The sequence below is a fragment of the Camelus bactrianus genome, chromosome 3 (assembly GCF_048773025.1).
Source record: "Camelus bactrianus isolate YW-2024 breed Bactrian camel chromosome 3, ASM4877302v1, whole genome shotgun sequence".
Taxonomy (NCBI): Eukaryota; Metazoa; Chordata; class Mammalia; order Artiodactyla; family Camelidae; genus Camelus; species Camelus bactrianus.
This window is the reverse complement of record NC_133541.1, coordinates 104,681,551-104,708,043: the sequence shown is the minus strand read 5'-3', so window position 1 is coordinate 104,708,043 and position 26,493 is coordinate 104,681,551. Positions and strand designations below refer to the sequence as shown.

At 45.6% G+C, this 26,493-nt stretch overlaps 1 protein-coding gene and 1 long non-coding RNA gene across 4 annotated transcripts in view; one reads left to right on the top strand and one right to left on the bottom strand.

Moving 5' to 3' along the window:
- PPP2R2B (protein phosphatase 2 regulatory subunit Bbeta) overlaps window positions 1-6,413 on the top strand; it is a 401,537-nt gene extending 395,124 nt beyond the window's left edge. For all 3 annotated transcript variants that reach the window (XM_045520069.2, XM_074360886.1, XM_010959614.3), the window contains exons 9-10: window positions 3,505-3,596; window positions 5,694-6,413. In XM_045520069.2, the coding sequence (XP_045376025.1) occupies window positions 3,505-3,596; window positions 5,694-5,973 (372 nt within the window). In that variant the 3' untranslated portion in view covers window positions 5,974-6,413. The remainder of the gene's footprint in view (window positions 1-3,504; window positions 3,597-5,693) is intronic.
- The window catches only part of LOC105072611 (uncharacterized), an 84,939-nt gene that overhangs the window by 16,993 nt on the left and 41,453 nt on the right, over window positions 1-26,493 (bottom strand). The gene's annotated exons all lie outside the window — the stretch shown is intronic.

Sequence of the window (26,493 nt, the reverse complement as noted above, 5' to 3'; positions counted from 1 at the left end):
CACGGGGGTGCAGGTGTCTTTTTGAAGTAGGCTTCCTTCTGGCTATATGCCCAGGAGTCTCCTAGACTTTTCTCTCTTAAGGTTTATTAATAAAATGAGTTATTGGTGCTGCAGCTCCTGTAATAACTGACCCACACTTCCAAAGCACACATTTTCACATGTATCACTAACCTGTGATATTCCTTTAAGATAAAAATGCCAAAGGTGAGTGCCCAGGGCTGGCAGGGGAGAGCCAGCCCGGACAGGGCAGGACAGGGGGATGGTGGGCACTCTCTCTCTCCCCAACCTGAGATTGACTGAAAGAAACCACACAAAAACTATCTGCTTCATGATTCCAATTACATAAAATACACAAGGAATTTTCTAAAATACACAAACAAGCAGAACTATAATGTTTCAGATACATACTTAGTGGTCACACCACTAAGAAAAACAGGGAAATGGTTATTATAAAATTAAGGACCATGGTTATCTTTGGGCAAAAGGACTCACTCAGAGCAGGCATTCAGGGGACTTCTGGGAAGCTGGCACAGAACCCATTTACCATTTTAAAGGATTTCCCTTTATAATAATTCACTAACTTCTACATTAGTTCGGTTCAATTTTCTGTCTTATGTATTTCACCTTTTGAAAGATTTTCTTAAAAGCTAAGAGAGGCACTCAAACACCCTGACACCCCAGTCCCCATTTTTTTATTTTTACGGGCACACAGCTCCCACTCAGCTGTACACATAGTGTGGCTGCTTTCCCCCTCCAAGGGCAGAGTGGGGCAGTTACACTGAGGCTGTGTGGTCCACGAGGTGTAAGTATTTACTATCTGGCTCCTGACAGGAATTTGTCAGCACAGACTCAGTCCTCTCTCTGTGCTAGGACTACCTCTGTTCCGCTTTGTTCAAGAATTCTTAATGCTGATTGGAGATCTTCAACAAGCGGAGGTAGCCCTGTAAACAAAAGTCTCCTTCCAAGGCAGATCCGAGCCACTTCCAATACGCCCAGACTGTGGCAGGAGAGGAACACAAGTACAGAAACGTACAGAAACAGTCTACAGCCTCGTTCCCGCGCTCAGGGCACATGCCTCACCCTTGCTCCGCGCTTCCCGCCTCCAGTGCCAGGAGCCCGCTGCCGCTGGGCTTCCCTGCCGCCGTAGCACTGAGCAGGTACCCTGATGGGGCCCAGCGCTGTTTGGGAAAATGAGAATAAACGTGGAAGTAATTAATTTGCAGAGTTAGAAATACTTACACTGTCCAAATAACTCAGAGAGCTTTTCAAATACCCCAAACATCTAATGCAACATGGAATGAATCTGACCTCCTTTCTTCATGCAGTCCTAAGCCCACAGCTGAGCCTCTGAGCTCAGCATCCAAAAGAACCCTGGGGCTCAGGGAGGAGAGGGGCCTGGGCTGCAGGACAGCGGCCACTGAACCCCTGCTCTCCACCCAAAGTCAAACAGTGCTTTTCATAACGTCCCTCTGCCTTCACGCAATTCCAGCTCCCTCTGGGCCTCACTTCAGTTCATTATCACAGCTCCTGTCTAGGACTGAGACTCCACATAAGGTGAGGCCGATAAGGCGGAGCAAGTGGGAGGCAGATGACCAGAGACGGCAAGAGGCCGTGCCCCAGATCCCAAGGCTCGTGGCCCCTCTGCTCTCTTTCCTATGTGATGTCACCCTGTACTTCACGCTCCGCTAAAGTGAAGAGAAGGGCAATAGCGACACAGTGAGATGAGTTTAGACGAGAAATGAGACTTTATGCATAAAGCACATGGCTAATCACTATTTCTACCTAGTATAATTACCAGTGCCTACCGGCAAGTCCAGGAGGAACTGGAAACTGAACCCTATTCCTACTCTCTGAGCCTTAACCATCTGCCTATTTGCCATCTGCACCTGAGTTGCTGAATGTAGCTAGAAAGTTACCCAAATATGCTGACCAATTTCATTTAAAATTCACATCCTTTTGTCTCATTTCTAGAAAAAAAAAGTGACTAATGAACTTATTTACAAAACAGATTCACAGACAGAGAACAAACTTATGGTTACCAAAAAGGAAAGCAAAGGGAAGGAGGGATAAATTAGGAGTTTGGGATTAGCAGATACAAACTACTTTATATAAAAGAGGTAACAAGGTCCTACTGTACAGCACAGGGAACTGTATTCAATGTTTTGTAATAACCTATAATAAAAAACATGTGTGTATATATGTACTTATGACTGAATCACACTGCTGTACACCAGAAACTAACATTATAAAACAACTATACTTCAACTTAAAAAAATTTTTAATAAAAAATACAATTCACATCCAACAATGTCAAGCAGCCGTTGGTGCCTTCCAAAAATCCTGCACTGTTCCCCAGCCATTCCCCCCACTCCTCACTCTCAGCTGATTACCTTGCTTCCTATTTCACGGAAACAGAGACAGGGGAGACCCGCAAACCCCAGGGCCGTGCCAGCCACACCCACGTCTATGGGACAAGCGCCCCCCGCGGAGACATGTCCAAGTTATCAAACCCCAAAAGGAACATGCAGACTCCATCCTCCCACTTGCTCAAGAGAGACCCAGGAGCCATCTTGACTACTGTTTCCTCTCCACGCTTCACAGTTGCTCCACCCACAAGCCCACTCGGCTCTTCTTTCAAATACGTCGAGAATCTGACCACCTCCCCACCTCTGCTGTCTCCCTGGTTACGACTGCCCTCCCTGCCTGCGGCCCTGCACTCGCACCCTCTGTCACAGCATAGCAGGCTCAGCGATCTCAGGACGTTACACAGAATGAGGGACCAATGTGAACTGGTCAGCACACGCTGAGGCCCCCACACCCCGCTCACTGCAGCGGCTCCACCCCCCTACCCCCAGGACACGTGCCATTCCCTGTGCTGGGAAAGCCTCCCCCCAAGGCCACTGAGGTGCCTTCATTTCCTTCAGGCTTCTGCTCCAATGCTCCTTTATCAGGTGAACCCTTGACTACTCCCTCTGGTATAAACTATACCCCCAGGTCTCCCAATCCTTTTTTCCATGTTTTTTTCCCTCTGATTTTATCGCCATCTGAAATATCTCACATATTTACTTGGTTATACAGTCTCCTCCCCCACACCCCAAGGAGAAGAGCACCCCAAGGGTTTTCTGCTCACTGCTCTATCTCAAGTACACAGCATGCCTTTAATACCTGTTGGTCGAATAAAAGTGCACAAATGGTGTCCTCTGGCGCCTGTGCGCAGGTCAGCGTAGAGAACAGGCATCTCGCACTTAGCGGACCCTCCTCTGTGCCACCATCTACGTCAGCAAGCCTGTTTAATCCACACTAGCCAGGTGTGCAGCTCACTACCCCATCTTTCTGTGCTGCGGCTGGAAGGGGCCATCCATGCCTGGGTTCAGACCCAGGGCCATCTGATTCAAGGCACACTGGCACTGAGATAAGTAACAGTTCACATCCAAAGAGAAGCTACTCACAGGGGAACCACTTTTAACAACAACTGATCTCCTCCTGTGTTTCCACCCCCACCAGGTGCACGACTACCTCCGCAGCAAGCTGTGCTCGCTCTACGAAAATGACTGCATTTTTGATAAATTTGAGTGTGTGTGGAATGGGTCAGACAGGTAAGAAAGGTCTGTGTGGCTGGGAACCTTCCAAAGGTGCACTCTCTCCTTGCTGGCCCTGGGCCGTGTACCCTAAGCCGGCTGCAACTAAACAGAAATCAAAATCGGGCCTCCAGGGCCAGCAGGAAGGCTGGCGTGGGCCGCTGGAGGACCCTTGAGGTCAGTCCTGGAAAGAAGGGAAGGATCTCTGAGACCCTTGACTCCTCTTTCAAGACCAGCACAGGTGACCATTTACCCTCAAAAAATCCTACCTTTTACACACAGGACATTCCCAGCGCTAGGTCAACAGGTCGAAGTGAAGCTCCACGGGCCGCTTTCCAGCGTGAAGCGTTCAGATTACTGCAAAGCTTGTGTTCTAGATGGAGAATTACCCCTTGAAGCTGGCAGGACAGACCTGCTGGCCAAAGGCCCTGGTGGCTCACTAGCTGCATTCTAGCAACCTCACGTATCACATGCCCTCCACGTGATGTATCACTGTTTTAAGGATGTTAATTTCAACAGGACTTCATATGACCGCCCTAGTTTTGCCTCATGTAACACATACAGCTGATTCTTGACTTCTGGGAGAACTAAGCACCGACCACCACGGGCTGGTCCTTGACCAAAGCGGCACCAGCGAGAGGGCCTGGAAGCCCAGAAATGCCACCATGACGACGCACTTGGAGACCGGCACTTCTACTGAGAGCAAGCCGGCCCTCTCTGACCCTTGTTGCGCTGTCTCTGCTAATGATCCAAAATGAGCTTCGCAGGCCTGGAAGGGGTCACCGCGTCATACCACCCAGCGGGGAGAGGGCACAGGGCAGACAGCAAAGCCACTGTGCCATGTGAACAAAAGCCCCGGAGGAGAGAAGAAGCTACCCCAGCCCTACTACTTCACTTATTTTTACTTATATATAATGTATTCATTTATTCATGATTTATAATTAATAGGTTTTCTTTGTATTTGTGATTCTTACTGTTCCGGTTTCCCTTCTATCTTAACTAAGATTCAAAAACTACTTACCAGGCACTCCACACACATCACATGTTTTTCAATCCTGACCACAATCTGAGAAGGTTGGTTTCATCAACCCCATTTTACAGTTGAGGAAACTGAGACTCAGCCCAGTCAAGTAACCTGCCCAAGCTCAGAAACTAGTAAGTAGTAGCGACAAGAAGAAGTTTGAGTCTGAATCCCAAAATCACCATTCTTTCCACAACATTACAATTTCTTTCCATAACCAATAACCAAGAAAATGTTATTCTTGGTCTAGATGAAGTTGAGATTTTTTTTTCCCCAAAAAAGACTCCCTTACTTTTTAAAAACAACTCGGGTCGTGTTGAGGGAAACAGTTCAGTGCGGGGGACGCAGTGAGGCCAAGTGGCTGAATATTTGTGCCCTGGACTCTGGCAGATGTGAGCTGGAGACCCGTTTTAACCACTTGCTAGCCGTGTGACACTGGACAAGTCACTCACTTTCCCCTTCTATGGGATGATAGAAGAGGAAATGAGATCCGGGGTAAAATTTTTGTTTACTCTCTTCCCGAGTGAGACCATGACGGCCTCCATTTTTTTCAGCTAAGTTTTCAGAGAAAGCCAAATTTTGAGCTAGTTCTTAGCAGGGGGAGAACACAGGCAGGTGCACGTGCTGTACTGTCGACACCCCTCCCGCGGTGCTGATGTGAGAGAACCTTGGCACAGAATCCTGCTGTGAATATGCACGATACACTGATGGCTGTCTTCAATGTTCCTACTCTCCTAACTTCCCTCCAGTCTCAGAATCCTGAGGTGAGGCAGGTAGGCTGAGATCCTTAAAACCATCTGACTTATTTATGGAGCCAAAGAACCAAAGAAATCTACTGATAAATAACCAGGGTTATCACTGTCCTTCATTTCCAAACCAAACAGCTTGTTGCTCTTAGTGACTCCAAAGACACTCAGCAGTCACACTGCAACGCCTACTGCAGTTTTTGATTTGTTTGTTTTCAACAGAACGTACAGTGCCCTAAGCTGGCCACAGCGTGCTGTGATTTGCTATACAAAGTCACGACAGAGATGTGCTCCTGCCTTTGTCTACAGCACTCACTCACTCACTCCCTGTTTCCTCTCTGCCTGCAGTGTCATCATGACGGGCTCCTACAACAACTTCTTCAGGATGTTTGACCGAAACACCAAGCGTGATGTTACTCTCGAGGCCTCGAGGGAAAACAGCAAACCCCGGGCTATCCTGAAGCCGCGCAAAGTGTGCGTGGGAGGCAAGCGGAGAAAAGACGAGATCAGTGTTGACAGTCTGGACTTTAGCAAAAAGATCTTGCACACAGCCTGGCATCCTTCAGAAAACATTATAGCAGTGGCGGCTACAAATAATCTATATATATTCCAGGACAAGGTTAACTAGGAGGACAAGTTATTACTTAATCATCTCACATACTGAATACTAGTCAAACACGTTTTTAAATGTTTCTTTGGGTGTTCATTTGATGCATCGACTTTAATTTCCCTAAGCAGGAAGCAATTGGAATAGAATTCAGTGGAGTCCAACTTTCCCAGATCCCCGGTACTGAAACACTTCTGCCAAACCTGATAGGTTCTGGGACACTTCTGTTTAGATTTGACAGCTGCCAGCTAACAGTAATTCCTCCATAGTTGACTTGAATTTCTGATGCTTTTATTGCCCCGTTTTCCTCTGGTGGGTCCAGTGTTTTGTTTCTAGATGTCTGCTGAGATAAAATGAGGTTGTCTGTAGTATTTAAAGAGAAAAGAGGTAAGTTTTTTTTTAATTAAGCAATTCCATTTGATTGAAAAAAATTCAACAAAAAATAAACACTGTTTACTCTATCTACTCTTAGAGAAATTCTTGTTTTGTGAAAAGTCAGAACCAGTCAGCATCTCCTGCCCCTACAGTCTTTTTTTTTCCTTCCTGTTTTCCATTTTCTTTTGAACAATTTTCTTTGAGCCAGAGATTGATTCACAAGGCTGTAACGAGTATGCCATGTGGGAAGGGACAGGCCACACCAACCCAGCCATTTTTTTTTCTAAGCGCCATAGAAACAGCCTGAGAATTTGGCTGAGAAACACCATGAATGCTTCAGGGGATGTAAAGAGAACACTTTCTGCACAGGGCTTCTCAGAGTCGGCTTGGCAAGGCCACGTGAGGCCAGATTCCATCAGCTCTTGCTTTTTATCATTTTAAATGGCTCCTCTTACACATTCCTTGGCTTTTTCCCGTCAACCTTTTCCAGCCTATTTATTCCAGTGACTGCTAAAGGCCGAGTCCTGGTTGTTTATCACCTGGCATTCTAAATGCAGCAGTAAAGTGGGAGGCCGAGGCAGCACCCTTGAGTCCCCAAGAAAGGCAGGTCTGTTCTTTCTGGGTGTGCCTCCGAAGCGGTGTCCCCCCATCCCCCACAACCTCTTCTTGGGTTTCGTAACCAAAAGTAACAATCCATCCGTCTCCACTGTAGCAAGAACAAAAATGGCCAATTAAAAAAATGCTGCTTTGTACAGTCTCACCGAATGCTTCTAACTCCCCCTAAGCTCACCCTCTGGAAAAACAGGCCAGTGGGCTCTCCTCCTACAGAAACAGAGTATGGGGGGACCCAGCCACTGATGTTGAAGTGACGGCTGCTTCCACCTGTAGGGGCCGGACCATCCTTCCCCCGAGATAAGGGTTCGGACATGTAACCTCCAGCAGGTTCTCTGCAGCACACCTCTGGGAAGGAGACTAAATGAACTCGGAGGACGTAGAAATGTGAAGCAGAGGCTCGGGGAGGAGATACTCAAAGCCGGGCCTGGGCCTGTGTCTCCATTTCTGTCCTGGTGACTCATTTTCTCTGACTTCCATTTGTGAATAGGAAATGGCTTGAGATGAGAGCTTTCCTTTTAAAGAGAGATTTTCCTTGGCGTTGTATATTTATTATAAGTCCCAACTTTCAAGTGTAGTTTGTTTTGGAAGAGAAAAAATATAGTGTAAGAACCATATTTCAATTCTAAGCTACTATCCATTTCATAAAAGCTCTTGGGCAAGGAAATAACTATCCACTTAAGTGAGCACAATTTTGTAAGATGTGGCTCAATTTTCAAAACATGAAAAAGCACATCTCAAAATTGAAGGCTCACCTGGGTGAAGATATGCCTTTCTTCTCCGTGTTCATCTTCCCTGCGATGGAAGCCCTGGTGAAAACTCTTCGGGCAGGATTCCTGGCCTATGGGGAACCATGTTCTTGGAGGAGACCTGAGAGCATCAGAAGCTTCTCCAACTCAGAGAATGGGGAGCTCAGGATAGGCAGAAGGACCAGTGGGTTACTGTCCTGAGTTTCCTATCACCTTCCTCACGGCCTTGTCTCTTCTTTGAGATTCCACTCCTGTGACTGTACCAGGTGACCGTTGGGACACATCACTGTTGCCTGAACTTAAGCATCAACCCACCTCTGTACTGCTACTAATTTCACATTTAACTCACCTTTCTTAAAAGCAAGGCTGAGCATCCTCCAAAGAAAGAATATTCTTGAAATGTCACTTTTAATGTTTTGTTGTAACATTAAGATAATCACATAGCCATTAATGTAACAAACATGCACTCATGCCCCACCTACAGTCATTTTGTGGTGCCCAGGGCGCATGCTTACCAAACTTCGGGACACTGAGTCACTGATCCCACAGAACATTTTAGCCTTTGGAGGCACTGGAGACTCTCCATGGACAATGGTTCTGCACACACTGGAGTCCAGGGTGTTCCCAGGGCACAGACGTAAACGGTTTCGGGTATGGCTTTCAAGGGCTCACAGGCCCCTACAGCCTATCCACGGCCTCCATTTCAAGGCCCTTACACAAATCCAACAGCCTCAGCACGTAGATGTGCAGTCTGAGATCCAGACAGTGGGAAGAATTTGCAAAAGCTTTTGGCGCTAAGAGCAGAGGGCTGCCATCCTCCCCTTCACCCCAAAGGATGCCTGAGAGCAAACATCCAAACTTAAACGGAAACACCAGGCACCAACCCCTCCCACCATGCTTCAACCATGCCCTGCTCTGCGCCAGACATGTAAGTAGGTGTTTACAGCTGCGCTCTCCTTCCGCCCCAGGGCTGGTGATTTTCTCAGCGGGTGGCACCTAGAAGCCAGTCCCTTCTCCAGCTGACACTCAAAGCTACTTGAAAGCTGACTTGCCACGTTTTCAACACTTTGCTGGGCTCTCAGAACCCTGCTCTACCTTAACTTTACCCGCAAGGCCTGCAGCATGGTCGGAGCCATCAGGTTACACTGAAGGATGTCAGGTGACTTCCTGGAAACAGGACTCGCAGCTTCTTGAGCTGTGGTTAAGCTCATCCCAATGCAAGAGTCCGTTCCTGACATTTTAACAAGCAGTTTGAAAGCTGGACTTTGGCAGACATCCATGCTTTCTCATCCAGAGGAGGAAGATGAGTTGGAAACATAGAAGGAAGACACAAGGCAGCACGAAGCACTGGGATGTACAGAGATGAATGGGCAGTAGGAGCCAACTGGCTTCATAATTCCTTAGTGTCTGGCTCCTGCCTTAACTCTTCTACTGGTGGAAAAAAGTCTCTAAACCTCTCATTGGCCTTGGAATTAACTCAACCGTACCAACAGGCATCAGGCAACCAGCATGTGTGAGGCGGAGCAACTGTCAGGCGGCACAAAGATGCGGCTAAAGGTCTTCTAGCTCACCGACCCGATGAACTAAGTGAGCTGTGTCCAGTGCGTTTCCTTTCAACACTCCAGGGCCAGTTGCAATAAAATCTAGACCCTCAAATGCTCAATCGCCGACAACATGGAGACCATTTCTCTTCCTTCAAACCTGCAGAGTAACTACCGAAAGCTTCCTTCCTACCTGCCCCCCACCCTGGGCCCCATTCTTTTTTCAGCCCCTCTGCTGCCTGCCCGCAGGGCTCAAGCAGGCCCTAGGAGGCTCACCACCAGTGCTTTGGGGGTACACTAGAGTCCACAGTCTGAATGAAAGAACCCTTCCCAATTTGTCCCCTTCCATTAGGGGTATGTATAGATAAGGCTGGCGTGTTTTAAAAAATACCCCCCAAGACACAGCAATTCCCCCGAGGCACCCCTGAGACACATCCACACTGCAGCCTGACTCTGTGCCTCTGCCAGACCTTAACCACCCCTTCCCTCTGGACTTCTAAGTCAAGTCTTGGTTTCCCTGGGGATGATTTGCCCCGTCAATGGAAACACAGAACCAGGAGACTGGAAATCCCGGTCCTGCTCCTGGCTCTGCTGCTAAGTAACCGGGGAACTTCGGCCCGCCACTCAGCGCCTGCTCAGCCATGTTGCCGAGAAAATGGCTAGAGAGCCATCTGTCCTCACTTAGGGGTGATCAGGAGAGACACAAGACATTCATTTACTTACAACCACACTGGTAAGTCTAAAGGACCGCAGACAACAGCAGCAACCATCACTGAGGACGTGTGAGCGATGTCTCAGCGTCTTCCCTTGACCCCATGAGATCAATGCCAGTGTTATTCCCACTTTGCAAATGAAGAAATCGACTCAAGTTTTCAACGTAGCCAAAGGCAGACAGCCAGTAAATGACGGAGCCGGGACTCCAACTCATGGAATCAGACACTACAGCCAGAGTTCTTAAAATACTGGTTCTAATATATGACAGTACGTCACATTTCCTGAGTGCTTACTATGGGCCAGGTTTTGTGCTACAAATCTCACATGCATTAAATTCATTTACCATTCTCCCCCCCAAAACAAAAACTCTAGAGGCACATGCTGTTACTGTTCCCATTTTACACATAAGGAAACACAGGATATAACCTGACTAACTTTATATAGCTCAGAAGGGACAGAGCCAGACATTTTGGTCAAAGTTCTTACCCTCTCTCCCCATCTCATATTATAGATATAGATGGAAGTCACCCACTAGAAAACAAACAGGTTCCGGTGATGACCCGTAAGCTCATCGACATTAAACACCTACTGAGTGCCTGGTACGTGCCGGGCAGCCAGGCCCCAGGCAGGGGGTAGAGTGCCCGAGGTGTGTGAGCCCCCGGCCCCCGCCCCCGCCCCCGCCCCCTAGGAGATGGCAGCCGTACAGGAGCAGCGTGGATGCTGTAAACGAGCATTCACAGTACAACGAGGTGTGTACCAAATGCAGAACTAGTACAGAGAAGGAAGCAGCTCATGAATGAGGACTGCTAAGAAAAAGGTTTTCAGGATAAGTGACATTTAAGGGTTTTATTGCAGTTCACACAATGAACAAAGCATGATATGCATTCACGTAGAGAAGAACATGAATGATGCACTGCAGGAAGGATGGAGATGGCAGGAGAGCAAGAAGCCTGTGTTTAAAATACGTTTCCCACTTGCCAGAACCAGCCTACCCCTTCTTTCTTTCATTCATCCAATACTAAATATTTATTAAGCCCCATATCCAAGTACTGTATTTAAATGTATAACAGATAGAAGGAAGAAAAGGAAACCAATAGTTAAGGACACATTTTGCAGCAGACATTGGGCTAGGCACTTTTTTATATCATTACCATCGCCTGGTGGCTAAATACATTATTCCATTGTTACAGGTGATCAACAGGCTCAAAGGGTTAAGTGACACAGTCACCGAGACACAGCCAGAGGTTTTATCTACATCTGCCCTGATCTAGAGCTGGCACCTCTTTCAAGGTAATGCACAGCTACCTTGTCCTTTTTTTCTTCATGAGTGAGAACACTCACAGACCATCTGTCTGCGACCAAATATTGCCTGACAGCTGACCAGGAAAACAAATTTGGTCTGTCACCAAAGCAGAGAGTAAAGTCACGTGGCTCACAGAGGTCTCCAACCGCTGATTCTGACCTTATTATTACTGTTTAACTGTTCCCCAATTTAGATCTTCCACGCCCCATTGGTTAAACTGCTGGTGGCAGAACCAAGGTGATATGCTATCTCTGCTGATTCCTGCCTCGGATGCTGTCAAAATAATGATTCCTGCAGGGCCAGGAACAGGGGTATAGTGACTGCCAGACTCCCAGTCCACCCCCTACCCCCACTTCCTTGAAAAGTCCACCTATGTCTCTTGGATGGAAGGCTCCCAGCAGAGCCCCTCCTGTCCACCCATCTCAGAACTCCCAGTTGCAACCCCAGTCACTTGGTTTGCTGCACTGGGTCTGAATGACTGTGGACAGAGCCTTTCTCCTGAACTCATCTGTGTGCAGACACCTAGAGACCACAGAGAAGTGGGATGAGCCCCGAGCACTGTGATTCTTGCTCTGGCTGGCTTGTGCTACAGTCCCTCCCAGCCAGAGCACTAAATTTTTGTGGAGATCAAAGAGAACCCCAGGGAGGCTGGAGTAGAAGTGAGGGAAGGAGGCTGTCTCACTGGCCAAAGGAAAGCAGTATTTTGGCATTCTATTCTATTCTCTCAGCTGGCCATTATCCATTCATTCATTCACTCATTTATTCATTCACTCAATACACACTGAACAACTGACCATGCACTACCTGCCAAGCCCTGTGCCAGGGGGTCTGGGGAAGCCGTGGTGACAGTCCCTGTCTTCACTGGGCTTCCAGGTCATGGGAGATATGGCAAACTCCCAGGCAATGTAACAGAGTATCTTGGTTAAGAGCCCTGATGCTTGCCTGGATTGAAGGCTAAGCTCCACTACTTGTAAGGTGTTGGACCCTTGACAGATTAACCTGTGTCTCAGTTTCCTTACTGATGAAATAAGGGTAAAAATGATACCTATCTCCTAAAATTTCTGTGCAGATTCCTGACAATAAGCAGTCCATGAAGGTTCCTTGCTCCTGTTTTCCTAGTGCTGAGAAACAGCATGATGTGTGCCCTCATGGGTATCTCAGGTGCCAGGAGAATACAGAGCAACCCCACCTCATCCAGACTGCAAGCTCCCCAGAGGATGGGATTCCTAAGGTAAAACCAGAAAGTTAAGTAGGAAATGCGCTGTCCAGAGGATAAGAGGCCAAGAGTGTTCCAGGCATCAAGATGTGTGAAGGCAAAGGGGCACGTGGTGTACTTAAGAAAATTACAATATTCTGTTATGATGGATGGGTAAAAAACAGGAATGCGACCAACAGAAGCCAGGGGACATAAGGTCAAGGGACAGTAACGCGTGATATGAAAAATACCATTGAATGGCCTCAGTGAGGTTCACACATCACGGATTCTCCAATAGCGAGGCTATGAGCCACTCGACAGAATAATTACAGTTTCCGTAACATAGCAAATATGAATGGTCCAGGCACGGGGGATATCCTGAGAAACTCAGGTCAACTGTCAGGTCCTCAGATTGGCCTTTCCTAACTCCCCAACCTGCACGAGGACCAAGGCATTCTCTATTCCCCAAAGCATAGAGAACAGTCTGGCTCATAGTAAGTGCTTAATAAATGTATGTTGAATGAACAAATAAATGAGTGAGGAAGACAGGCACAGGCGTGAAACCCTTAGGGAGCTTACACGATGAGCAGTGTGCCCCTGGGAGTGTGAGTTAAGGGAGGTTTGGTCTACAGCATCACAGGACTGCTCAGAGGAGTCAAGAAATGAAAAAGAAAAAAACGGAGAGCCAGTGAGCCAAGACGCATTCAGAGCGAGCGACCGAGCTCAGACTGCAGCGCCAGTTACCAGAGCATATGTATCCCTGCCTGATGCATTGCCCTCCCAGCAGCAGTCAGCCTTCTGGGACCTCGCAGAGCATGCAAAAAGGCTGACAGCTTACAATCAATACCATGTTCACCGATGCAGCGAGCAGCATTATCACATCCAAGATATTACCCCCACCTCCCGGCTCCGGCACTAAATATTCCCCATAACAAGGCTAAGGGAAGTGACAAGAGCTATTATTTTCAGCCTTCCCACTTGGAAGCAAGAGGTGAGGCAGACCTTCCCCAGATGTTCTTAGGGGAAGGCAAGCCAGTTCCCCAAAGAAAGCGCTCAGCGCTGAGCCCAGACCTGATACAGCAGGACAGGGATGGGAGAAGATTAGCATTTTCATTTGCCTGGGTGTCCACAACATAGGGGAGGCTCTGTGGGCAGCTGAGAGGCACGACAGTGAATTAGAAGGGGATGGATGGTGAGGTTGGCGGGGGACATGTGAGGTGTGAATGCTGGATTTCATTCTACATGCCCAAGTCACTCTAATAAAAAAATTAAAAAAAAAAAAAAACCTGACTCCCCCCTCCCAGTTTGGCTTTCTTATTTCAGCTTCTCTGACTGTGGCGTAATTGAAAGTCATATTTCATCTGGGCTAATGATTTCCAACTCTAGGTGCAGGTGGCTTATGAACAGTCAGCCCGAATTTATCAAAGAGATCAGCCAACAACTGCATGTTAAACAGCACCTATTTCCTAGCAGGGGAAGTGGACCGGTCACGTTCCATTGGAGCCACAACCCAGTACTGCTGCCATGTCCACGGAAGCATGGCTCATTCATCTCCGATGGGACACTAACAGGAAGACAGCCAGGGCTAGGACACTAGGATGGTCTTATTTCTTAACTCCGAGGTTGAGAAATTTCTTTAATGGCAGGCTCCATTTTTCAGCCCCTCATTTCCTCTCTGACTAGATGAAGGCTGTCGCTCTTATTTGTCATATTCTTTGGGGAAAGAGGCAGAAAGGTGAGTTAGTTATATCTGGGATGGTTCTGGAAAGAATCAGCTGAAACTCAAAGCTGGGTATATTCGTGGAAGATGTGACAAACATCATAGAGGCTTATGAAGTGTCCATCACGGAACAAGAAAGCTCAGTTCAAAAGCTAACAGCTTCCAAAGTACAGAAAGAAATGGAACGTGGTTCAAAGCTGTCCTTCAATTTGACCAGCACAGCAAAGGTTAAGTAACTATCAGTCTCAGATGATGCCCCGAGAGGGACATAGGGAGGCTCCCGTGAGGGCAGTCATTATAGCTTTCCCGTCTTCTCCAGCATTAAACACATGATGGATTCTTCTTAACACAACGTCACACACACACGGCCCCAACATCCCACTGACTGACTCCCCTCTCTGAGAACCCTCCCTGAATTTGTGATCCTTCCTTTTGGAATGGTGGCTGCTTCCCAGCTGCTTAAGGACATAACCTGGAAACAAATGCTGTAAAAATGTTTTATTGTATTTTATATCAGGACTGGAGATCCATTTACAAATTAAAATCTGACTGGCTTGGTTGATAATAAACTTTTATGACTCTACATAAGATTGTAACAACTTCTCTTTTCACCTGCTGGTTATATTGCTCAGTCACAACGACACTTGGGTGAAATAACTGTCCTAGAGATGAGCAATAATTGAACATTCCTGTTTGTGGACACACTTCAATTTGCCCTGGCACCTTCACAGCCAGAGGAGTGGAGTGAACTGCCCAAGGGTACACAGGGTTGCTCCCAGCCCAAGCCCGAGACCAGGTCTTTTGAATCTCTAAGATGAGCCTCATTTCATTGCTGCTTTGACATTTTTCTGTGTGCCTAAAATCAGTGGGTCTACTCCCACCTAGAGTGACGGTCTTGATGAGCTGCTTTAACTCCTATTCAAGGAGCACTCAGCACTTCTGTCAGCGGTACCGGAGAGTTCCGCAAGTGACGCTGGGAGAACGCCCTCACACCAAGGTTCACTGGGGTGCGTGCCGGCACAGAGTCACACAGGTGGACCCACGGCATTTATTCACTACATTACATATTATTTACCTACAAGATTAAGTGCTGTGCATTTTTTGCCTTCCTTCAGAGCTCTTCACCAATTATTGACACCTGGCCACACAGAGTAAGCTACATAATCATGGCATAATTCCTGTCCTCAAAGAACATAGTCCAACAGGAAATGAAATTCCAAAAAGTGACTTCAATATAACCCGGTTAATGTAATGGCAGAGATATGCGTGAGTTATGGAGGGTGTGCAGAGTTACAGAATCCGATCTCCTGGGGGAGATAGAAATGGAGATCAATCCTAAAGGAGGATGAGGCAGCCACATGACCACGAACATGAGCAAAGGCACGTGGCTGAGAAGCCCCACCTGTCTCTGAGCACTGCCAGCAGGTTGATTTCAGTGAAAGGAAAGACTCTTGGTTAGCACTGGCTCAAGTGCTGGTGAGGGAGCAGGGCCCACACTGCACAGGGCCATCCAGAGAGCTTAGACATCACTCAGCAGCCAAGGGAGCAAGACTGGAAGATGCTAAAGAGGAGAACTGACATAGAATTGTATTTCCGAAGACCATCTTGGCAACTGTGTAAATGACACATTTGAAGTAGACGAGATTGAAAACAGGAAGCTGTTGAAGTGGTCCAGGAAAGAGACGAGTGCCTAAACTGGGGATCGATATAACTTAGAGAATGACTTGATGAAAGCAAAGACAGAAGTTAATAAAGATGCCCAGGTGGATAGCTAAGATGACAAGCAATGGCATGAACAGAGTTGGAGATTAAAGGCATGGGACAGTAGGGTTTAGCCGGAGGAAAAGATAAAGGAGTCTAACTGGGGACATCGGGAGTTTGAGGAGCTCGTGAGGCAGCCAGGTGGAGAGAGAATCCCGACAGACATCGAGATAAAAAGACTTATGACCGAGATGCCACTGATATGCTGGAGAGTTAATTACTAGTGTGTTCTGGCCTTTATGGAGAGGGTTACATGGGAGGACATAGAGTGAGACTATGTTAGCTGAGCAGAGGGCCCTGGGGAACAACATGTTAAGGAACAGACAGTGGTGGCCACCCAAAGCTAGAGAAGGAAGCATCAGAGTCACGACAAGAATCATGGGCAAAGGATACCATGGAGATAAAGGAGTAGAGCTCCCCCATTGAAAAATCCAGCTCCTATAAATCTGTATTTAAAAAAAAAAACAAAACAGAAAAATAATGGACTTGAGGGCAATTCACCAAAGATGATCTCCAGATAATCAACAAACATAAGAAACATGCTCTAGGGAACTATATTCAATATCTTGTAATAACCTTTAATGAGTAAGAATATGGAAATGAACATATGTATACATACGCATGACAAGGACATTGTGCTATACACCAGAAATGGACACATTGTAACTAACTATACTTCTATTTAAAAAAAAACAAAAAAATGCTTTACTTAGTCATCAGGGAAACGTAAATAGTACTGTACAGCCTCAAAAGGAATGCCATGAGAAGGACTAACACTAACAAGTGTTGGCAAAGATGGTACAACCAGACCTCTCATACACTGCCAGTGAGATTACAAATCCATCACTTTGAAAACCAATGCAGCACTATCTACTAATGTTGGAGATATTCATACCCTATGACCCAGCAACACATTCCACTCCTAAGCATACACTCAGCAAGCTGGTGCATGTGCACACCGAGGGACAAGTTCACAGCAAACACTCTTCTTGTGCTAAAATTAGACAACACAAATGGCCACCAGCAGAACCAGTGTGCTCCTCTCGAAAAACGGAATTCTATTAACAAAAGTGAATGAACTAAAACTCTGAACAACAACATGGGTGAATTTTATAAACCTGAGGTTGAGTGAAAAAAGCCACACAGAAAGTAACTGCTTCATGATTCCAATTACATAAAATACACAAGGAATTTGTTAAAATACACGAACAAGCAGAACTGAAGTATAATGTTGAGGATACATACTTAGCGGTCAAACCGTACAGAAAAACAAGGAAATGGTCATTATAAAATTAAGGACCATGGTTATCTCTGGGCAAAAGGAGTCACTGGGAGGAGGCATTCAGGGGACGTCTGGGAAGCTGGCACAAAATCCATCTACCATTTTAAAAGATTTCCCTTTATAATAATTCACTAAGTTCTACATTTGTTCTATTCAATTTTCTGTCTTATATATTTCACCTTTTGATGTTTCTAAAAGCTAAGAGAGGGACTCAAACACCCTGACAACAGGAGGCTGTTCTGTGTTGGGGAAAGCAGCCCTGACTGCCCATCAAGAGTGCTGGAGGGCATCACTGAATCCTAACACAGGACAGCATGTTTGTAATGATGACTGTGAGCCATCAGGAAAAAAAAATCATGTTAATTCTGTATCTGCTGTTGGACAAGGCATGGAAACAGGAAATATGTAACAGAATAAAGGAAAGTTACAGAGGCTGCAGCAGCTATAGCTAAAAGGCAACCACTGTGCTCAACCTAGGAGTTGGGTGTAAATTCAAATTCTCACCTTTCCCTTCAGAATTCGTCCTCATCCTCCCATCTTCAACAATCTTCTTCGTAACAGTCCCCAGGAAGAATAACCACTGTGAGCATCCAGCTTCTAGCAGGGAATAAGCATATGACCAAGAAACAAGGGGTGGAGACACCCCCTTTCCAAAGTATCTGGGTACCTTAGTGAAGTATTTCCATTCACTATTTCCATTTACCTCGCTAAATAGAAAAATGTGATAAATAGGGCATTATTAATGCAGCCAACATTTGTCTTCACTACCCAGCATTCTGCCCTCTTTCTTACCACAAAATCTCTAGACATTGGCTTCGGGTGGACTGCTCTCTCCCAACACCCAGCCATGTACCTTGAATGAAGCTGACCTCACTCCTCATCGAAGGATGGAGTCCATCCAACGAGCCCGCCACCGTTCACAGTAAGTGACCTAAGTCAGGCCGGTCATGGCCGGCAAGGCTCAATTCTAGGGCTTTGTTTGAGCAATCAGGGAGGCAGACGTGTTCTTTCTTGATGAGTGACTAGAAAGGGATTAGGAACAGGAACAGCAGCAGCCACCTTGCCGCCACATGCAGCTTGAGAATGGCAGATTGCCAACTAGCACAGGGGTTTGAGCAGGATTCAGTCAACTCTTCCTGTCAAGGGTCAGCTAGAAATATTTTAGGCTTCACAAGTGGTACAGTCTGTTGTAACGTCTCAACTCTGTCACTATAGCATAAAAACATCTATTGCTAATATGTAAGTAATTGAGTATGGTTGTGTTCTAATAAAACTTCATTTACAAGAATGGGTGGAGGCAGGACCTGGCCTGCAGGCCATAGTTTGCCAACCCCTGGTTTAATATACGGTCTCTGGAAATATTACATACTCAAATCCTGGCTCTGTTACTTGCACATTCCTGAACAAGGTACTTAATCTCTCTACCCCTCACTTGCCTCATGTATAAATGGAAGTAACAATACCAACTACCTCATAGGCTCTTTATGAGGATTAAATGATGACGTATAATGTACCTAAACCAGGGCCTGGAACACTGAAGTGCTGTGTGTGTTAGCTGCTTCTACCTTTATCATCATGACTACCGTCAATGGTGCCAAGAGAAAGAAACCCAGTCTTTTATCATTTGAGCCCAAGATCGAAATGGGCCAAAAGTTCTTAGCCCAGGCTATGAGCTTCAGGTACATGAGGTACCCGTTTGCTTGAAACAGTGAGCTAGTTTTCTGTCTTATAACTGAAATTACTCCATCTGAATAAATGAATGGAAGCCGGCTAGGGATGACAGTTACCTAACAGCCATGATGTAACCTCCCGCATGTCTTCACCCATCACAGACATCACCAATGGAACACAGCATTCTCTCTAGGCCAGATAGGGACTCAGACATTACTATGGACTGAACTGTGTCCCCCCACATCCTCAAACTCATGTTGAAGCCCTAACCTGCCAAAGTAATGGTATTTGGAGATGGGGCCTTTGGGAAGTAATCAGGTTTAGTTGAGGTTATGAGTGTGGGGTCCTCATGAGATCAGTGTCTTTCTAAGAAGACACATCACAGAGCCTTCTTCCTCTCTTTCTCTCCACCTGCACAAACCAAAGAAAGGCCGTGTAATGACAATGAGGCTTGCCATCTGCCAACCAAGGAGAGCATTCTCACCAGACACCAACCCCACCGGCACCTTGATCTCAGGCTTCCAGTTTCCAAAACTATGAGAAATAAATTCCTGTTGTTTAAGCCACCCAGTCTATGGTATTTTGTTACGGCAGCCCTGGTTGATTAAGACAGACATGTTTCCCCTCTCAGAACAAGACCCAAGCAGTCTCTTTCCATCAATCAAAGTCAGTATGTGAAATGAAACCTCCTTATCCTTGCTTTAGGTCATGAATTCCTGGAGCTGATCCCTAGTAATATTAATGAGCTTTGTAAATGTTCTCTTACTGTATGCTTAGAACAAAGAAAGAAATTTGCCGTAAGAGCTTTAAAATTTTAGGTGTGGTTCCATTTTTAACTTCTCATTTATGAGTCTTTATTCCGTTAAACTTAAAATCATCCTCCATTTCTTTTTTCTTTACCAATTACCTCTTCTATTAGAAGATTCAGTAAATGCTATCTGCATGAATGAGATCAGCAAAGGCTTCTAAAGAACAAGTTTCTCCTGTAATACAGGAAGTGATAAAATTAATAGACTTTAAAATGTAGAGTGTCACTGATGAATGGAACGTCCTTAACCCACAGCAGAAAAAAACAATCGCATAATTAACTTGACTTGTTTTACATTCATAGGAAGAGGGGCTTTTGAATTCAGTATGGAAATGAGCCAAGAATCTGGATACTTTCTGTTTTTTCTTTAAAATTTAATTAGCTATGGCGAGCAATATTCCATACTTCCCAAATTCCTAACTTACACGGTGGGAATACCATTTCCACCTCCCTGAAAACTTAGATGCATTTCATTTCAAATCAAAGGAGATACCATCTGTTAACAAAGGATTCCCTAGTGGGTCTACAGCTACCTATGAACTGTGCCGAGCAGCGACTCTCCCATATGAACGTGCATCAGAACCACCCTGAGAGCGCATTAAAGCACACTCTGCTGGACCCACCCTCAGAGGTCTGATTCAGTAGCTCTGGGGTGGGGCTGGGAATCTGGCCCTCTAACTCACTCCCAGGTGATGCTAGTGCTTGCACATGATTGATACCTTTGTATTACTTTTCTATGCCACATACAACTTACCACAAACTTAGTGTCTTTAGAAAAACACAAGTGTATTATCTCAGTTTCTCTGAATTAGGAGTCTGGGCATGAGTTAGCTGGGCCTTATGCTCAGGACCTCCAAGGTGCCAGAGCTGGGGGCCTCTTCCAAAATACCGTGACTGTTGGCAGAACTCCTTTCCTCACAGCTAGGGAATTCATGGAAGCTGTATCTTCAAGGCCAGCAGTAGGATTTCTCTCACACTTGATTCTTTTCTGACATCAAGAAGACCCGGTCCCTTTGAAGAGCTCACCTGATTAGGTAAGACCCCACCCAGGATGATTTCTCTTTTGATTAACTCAAAGTTAACCTATTAGTAGCCCAACCACAGGAGTGCTATCCCATCATTGTCACAGGCTTTGCCTACACTTGTAATGAGAGGATTATATAGGGAGGAAGGGAGTGTACACCGAAGAGTGTACAAAGACTCCTGGGGGTTGTCCCAGAATTCTGGCTACCATAACCTCTATCATAGTACCTAAGCCCACAATATTGAATTACCAATTTGTATATCTGCCTCCCTACTGAAAAGTGCCCATTTTACATCTATGCCCCCAACACCAAACAGAGTGCCAAAAGACAGTCCATCAACACCAAATGGACAAACTAATGAATTCTATACTGTTATCTCCTAGTGGAGACCTTTTCTTCCCTACTCATTTCAACATCAAGTTGAAGAAGTAAATGACAGATCTGATTACATGTAATGTCATCAGACAGAAAAACTGAGTAAGAGCAATAATATCCCTAAGCAAAATTCTAATAACACGTGGACAATGCTGGTTTCAGAGGATTATGAATTTCATGCAATAAATATTCAGTCGTTAGGTTAAAATTGGGATTGCTAAAAGATTTGACATACAGGCTTTGACGCCTCGTCTTGTGCTTGACCAGACTACTTCAATTTACAGCTGTCATTATTATTAATATTCATATTTATCATTTGAGCACTATTTGTCAGGCATTGTGCTGGATGGTTGTAAGTAAACACTGTCCTCTAATGTCCCATGACGGGTAGAGATTACTTCTCTCTGTTCACTGCTGTACCAGTGTTAACTCACTGTCTGGTCACTAGTGGGCTCTCAATGAAACAGCTGTTAAATGAGTTACCAAAAACCCTTGGAAGAAGGTATTATGCCCATTTCAAATGTGGGGAAACTGATGCTCAGAGAAATTAAGTATGTTGCCTAAGGACACACAGGGAGACAGGATTCGTTCAAGCCCAACTGCTTCACTCCGAAGTCCACACCCTTAACTTCTCATCTGCAATACTTCACTTCTCACCCGTGGAATTACCCTATCTTAGGAAGTTTTGGCAGTTTAAAAACTGGACTTAAGTTGGCCTAAGTCTCTTAAACCAAAGTCTGTCTTTATGTGTACAGATTCTATTTCTAAGAGTTTTAGCCTTCTAAGCAAGCCTCTCTCAAGAGAGGGAGATGGGAAAGTGGACCATCAATTATAACCCAGACCTACACTCATGTAAGTCTAGACCTCAAAACCCTTCTCTTAGATCAAGTCACTCAGGACAAATTCATTTAGGATTTACTTTAACCGTCTACTCTAGATGCCAATGGTTCTTGAAATTGTCACCATCCTGGAAAAATCAGGCAAAGGTCCAGATCAAACTCCAAGTGGACATTTCAAATCCTTTCCATCAAATAGAAAATAAATCCACAAAACATATGTATGGGAAGTATACAATGGCCTTAAGAGATAGTGCCATCTGGGAGGTTGTATGCTCCAGAGATTTGGGGGTATATAAATAGTAGTAGGCTGGCAGGAGGTATAAGCATGATGGTGACTCCCCCATAAGACCCTGGTGAGAAGGATCATGAGACAAGATTGTGACTTTTCTCCTCTGTGCTTATTCAGAGTCACCTTCCAGAGTCCCTGGAAACGAGGCAACCAAACACTCATTATGACACTTTTTCAAGAGAAATAGAAATGAGTAGGGCTGGAGACCTCCCTTGTGGACACATTCTTGGGTACTGGTGGACTCACCCCTTAACTGCGTTCCCACCCCAGTGGCCACATCCCTGGTTGCCATGTTTTCACCCTTTGCCCCCACCTAGTGACCACAGCCGCACAGACCATAGTCTTGTGCAAGATTCTCAAAACAAACCCTGACCCACACGTGGAGGCTGAGATCATGGTGCAGTTTGGCCTGGTTTCCTGTAGGGGTGCAAACTTGAAGGCTGACTGGGAGGTGCTGTACAGTTGCTCTGTGAAGCACACACGTGCCTGCCCACAGGCTATGTGTTAAGAGTCCCTGAGGAATTCAAAATAAGCACTTAGAAACTCTTACAGAACTTTGACAGTAATTTTACGACTATGGAATCTAATTTTAAAAATTGGGGTGTATTTTCTTTTAGTCTAATTTTTACAGTGCTTTGGCACAGACAATTTGAAAAACACTTTCAGAGTGGAAAACAGAGATCCGCAGAGATAGAGGCAGAGGCAGACATTTGGGAAAGGGTCCTGGGTTCTAGTCCATTCCCGAGGCCTGATGACACCCATGCCCTTCCATTTCAAGAAACCTTCCTGCGTCCTTGTGATGGCTGTTCCTTTTCTGCTGCCGCTTGCTCAGGTGATTTTATGGGCCCTCAAACTCAAGTCCTGTTGAATATATTCAAACTAGTCTCTGATGAGAGAGAGAAAAAAAAGCCCTACTGCTATTTATCCTTGTTTCTAAGAAGCTCTCCTAACCTGAGACTCCGTCAAAGCAAACCAACAATTACCTTTTCATTCTCATCCTTACTTAGGCCATTCATTCTAAAGTAACAGGTTTCCTTATGTTGGAATCATGGAGAAGAGAAGAGAAATGGCTGAAACAGAGAAGCGTTAATAAATATGTAGAGAGAGCCCACTACGCGCTCTCACTAGAGTGAACAGGCATGAGCAGGTACGCGCAGGCTTGCCGTGTGGAGCTCATGCCACAGTGGGAGGAGAGACACAGCCAACGACTCGACAAGTAAGTCAATACACAAGATCGTTCCAGAGAGTGACACCTGCAAAGGAAATTATATGTGATGACGAAAACAGACCACCCCCTCAAAACTACCAGCTAAGGCAAGGAGGAAGGCAGGAGAGAGGAAAAACTGGTAATGGTGATGAATATTAATAAATTTCATTTACTAAAAACCAACTGTGCCAGGCCTGCTAAATATCTGAAGTACCCTCACAACAAGTGTAGGAGATGCGATTTCATTGCTGTCCCCATTTTACAGATGGGAGAAAGTTCAGAGAGATTCCCTAACTTGCCCAGGATAACAGCTGGGAAGATTAAGATAGTAAGCTAAATATAGCTTAGGCCAAAGCCCATATTCTTAACCTCCGCTGGAGAGTAACGGAACACAAAGGTGAGCCTCAACAGAATCACTATTTGGTGGGGGGGGGCATCACCCAGAACAGTCAAGCTCAGCCATTCTTGCTTCTTGGCAAAAAAGCCCCTGAAATCCCTCCACACACTCACATTTGCTTCTGAAAGCCAATGCGAAGGCTCCCGCTCAGTGAGGCTAGTCAGCATCAGGTAGCAGGCGCCAACAGCAGCCAAGTGCTTTGGGCCACATAAAAGCTGTTTTTGCAGGAAGGATCTCACCAAGTGGAACAAGAAAGAAAGTTGGATCTTATGATGTTAGTTCTCTAAGCAGTGGCAGGGAATGGCTGTAAAATGACTACTAAAACCCGTCAGATGTACAAATGGCACGGACCTCAGCTGAACAGCGATTGAGTCCGTCCGTGAATATCTGGACTGGATTTCCAACAGCCAGAAGAGCCTGAGGCTCAGCTCTTTCTTTATAGATGCTAACCAATCCATCACAACCACCGCCACCTCCCCCTGCCATTTAAGCCATGTCCTCCCCTCCCCCTCATTCTCTTGATAACTTAGTGCATGTGTTTTCTAATAACAGCTTCAGGTATCTGAGGTCATCCATCTTTCTTGACCTTATTGGTAGACAGGTTCTGAATTTAGACCGCCATAACCAGCTTGAGGCAGACTGCCTGACATGCAGGCAATGAGCAAAGATGAACACAAAACTGTGTGCCTTCAGGTGTGGAAAAGATTTATGAAATGATAGCTCTACTGCAATTAAAAAAATCCATTTCTACTTCACTATTGTAGAATTTGCCGCAATCTAAGATAACTTTTATTGGATTTACCTGTATGCTGCCTCTGAAATAAAAGTACACTAAAGAAATTAATATTTTCAAGCAGTTCAGTAATATTAGCTCTGTGCAAACACACCATGTGCTATTTATCAAAGTGTTTTTGAGGATGTAGAGAAAAGGGAATCCTTGTGCACTGTTGGTAGGAATGTAAATAGGTACAGCCACTATGGAAAATAGTATGAAGATTCCTCAAAAAATTAAAAATAGAACTATCATATGATCCAGTAATTCCATCCCTATTTATCCAAAGAAAACAAAACTACTAATTCAAAAAGACACACACACCCCAGTGTTGATAGCATTATTTACAATTGCCAAGATATAGACGCAACCTGTCTATGAAAAGACGAATAAATAAAGAAGGTACGATACATACATATATACACACACAATGGAATATTAACCAGCCATAAAAAAAAGAATGAAACTTTGCCATTTGCAACAACATGGTTGGACCTAGTGCGTACTAGGCTTAGTGAAGTAAGTCAGACAGAGAAAGAAAAATACTTTGTATTTCTTAGATTCCACATACAAGTGAAAACAATCAAACATAACAAAACAGAAACAGACTCACATACAGAGAACAAACTAGTGGTTACCAGTGGGGAGATGAGTGAAGGAAGGGTCAAGACAGGGGAAGGGGATTAAGAGGTACAAACTATTAGGTATAAAAAAAAAAGTTACAAGGATGTCATGTAAAGCACAGGGAATGTAGCCAATATTTTATAATAACCTTGTATGGGGTATAGACTATGAAAATATCAATTCACTATCTTGTACATCTGAAACTAATATAATATTGTAAGTCAACTATACTTCAATTAAAAAAAAAGAAAAGAAACCAGGAATGATAAGCAGACAGAACCGCTACATCAGACAGAAGAACGGGAGAGTGTGTAGCAGCCTCCTGAATCAGCTGACGTGGAGCTCGGCATCCTGGGTAGTGAGCAAGAAAGCCCCAATGTAGCCATTAGGCACTCAGGAGTGGCCAGCAGTCCTATGAGCTTGGGCCTGTGTTTCTAGCTAAGGGCCAGGCAAAACACCAGGGGATCAAAGGGACCAAGAGGAAAGCCACACCGTCAAGTTCTGCTCTGAAGCGCCTCTACAAGATCCTTTCCAGAAACATGGGACGGGGTCATGCTGCCATGGGCCATTGTGCTCCCTCCTACATGCCCCTCCTCCCTGACCTTTGGCCTCAATTCTAGTCACACCTGCTTTGTCAGTCGCTGCCTGCCTATATGGTTCCTCTCTGGCCTTCAGTATCCTTATTGGTAATATGAACGTACTATCTCTTCTGATGACCTCATACTGATGGAGTGATATAAGTGATGCAAAAGGGCTTTGGAAAGTGTAGTAAGCTACACAGATGGGAGCACTAACTTCTCCCCATTTCTGCCATTCCTGCTTCAGATCCGTTCTCCTATGTCCCATCCCCCAACTGCTCGTTTGATCAAACTTTGTCCCAAGGAATCGGGACTACTACTAGTGCTCCACTACTCTGTGCCATTTCCCCTGACCACTCTGCAACCTAGAGGCTGGACCATTTCCATGGTTGGTGGAGCCTACTGACTGGCCCCAAAGGGAGTGGTATGTCCTCTTCATAAAGGGCATTCCCATCATGAGTGGGGAGATGCGGGCAGTGGTGTGAGATAACCACTGCAGCAGGGCTGAGCTTCTGCCAGTTACTCATCTTCACAAGATGAGTCAGCACAGGATGCCACTTGGAAAAATGACACTACCTGCAATTTCCCCATCTCAACCCCAACCTCCACGTCCTCTTTCTGTTCCTTCTTGCTCCCATTATCCAACTTGCCTTCCTCCCCTGTCTCCTCAATATTTTACGCCTCAGCCTGCTCCCCAGCACCAT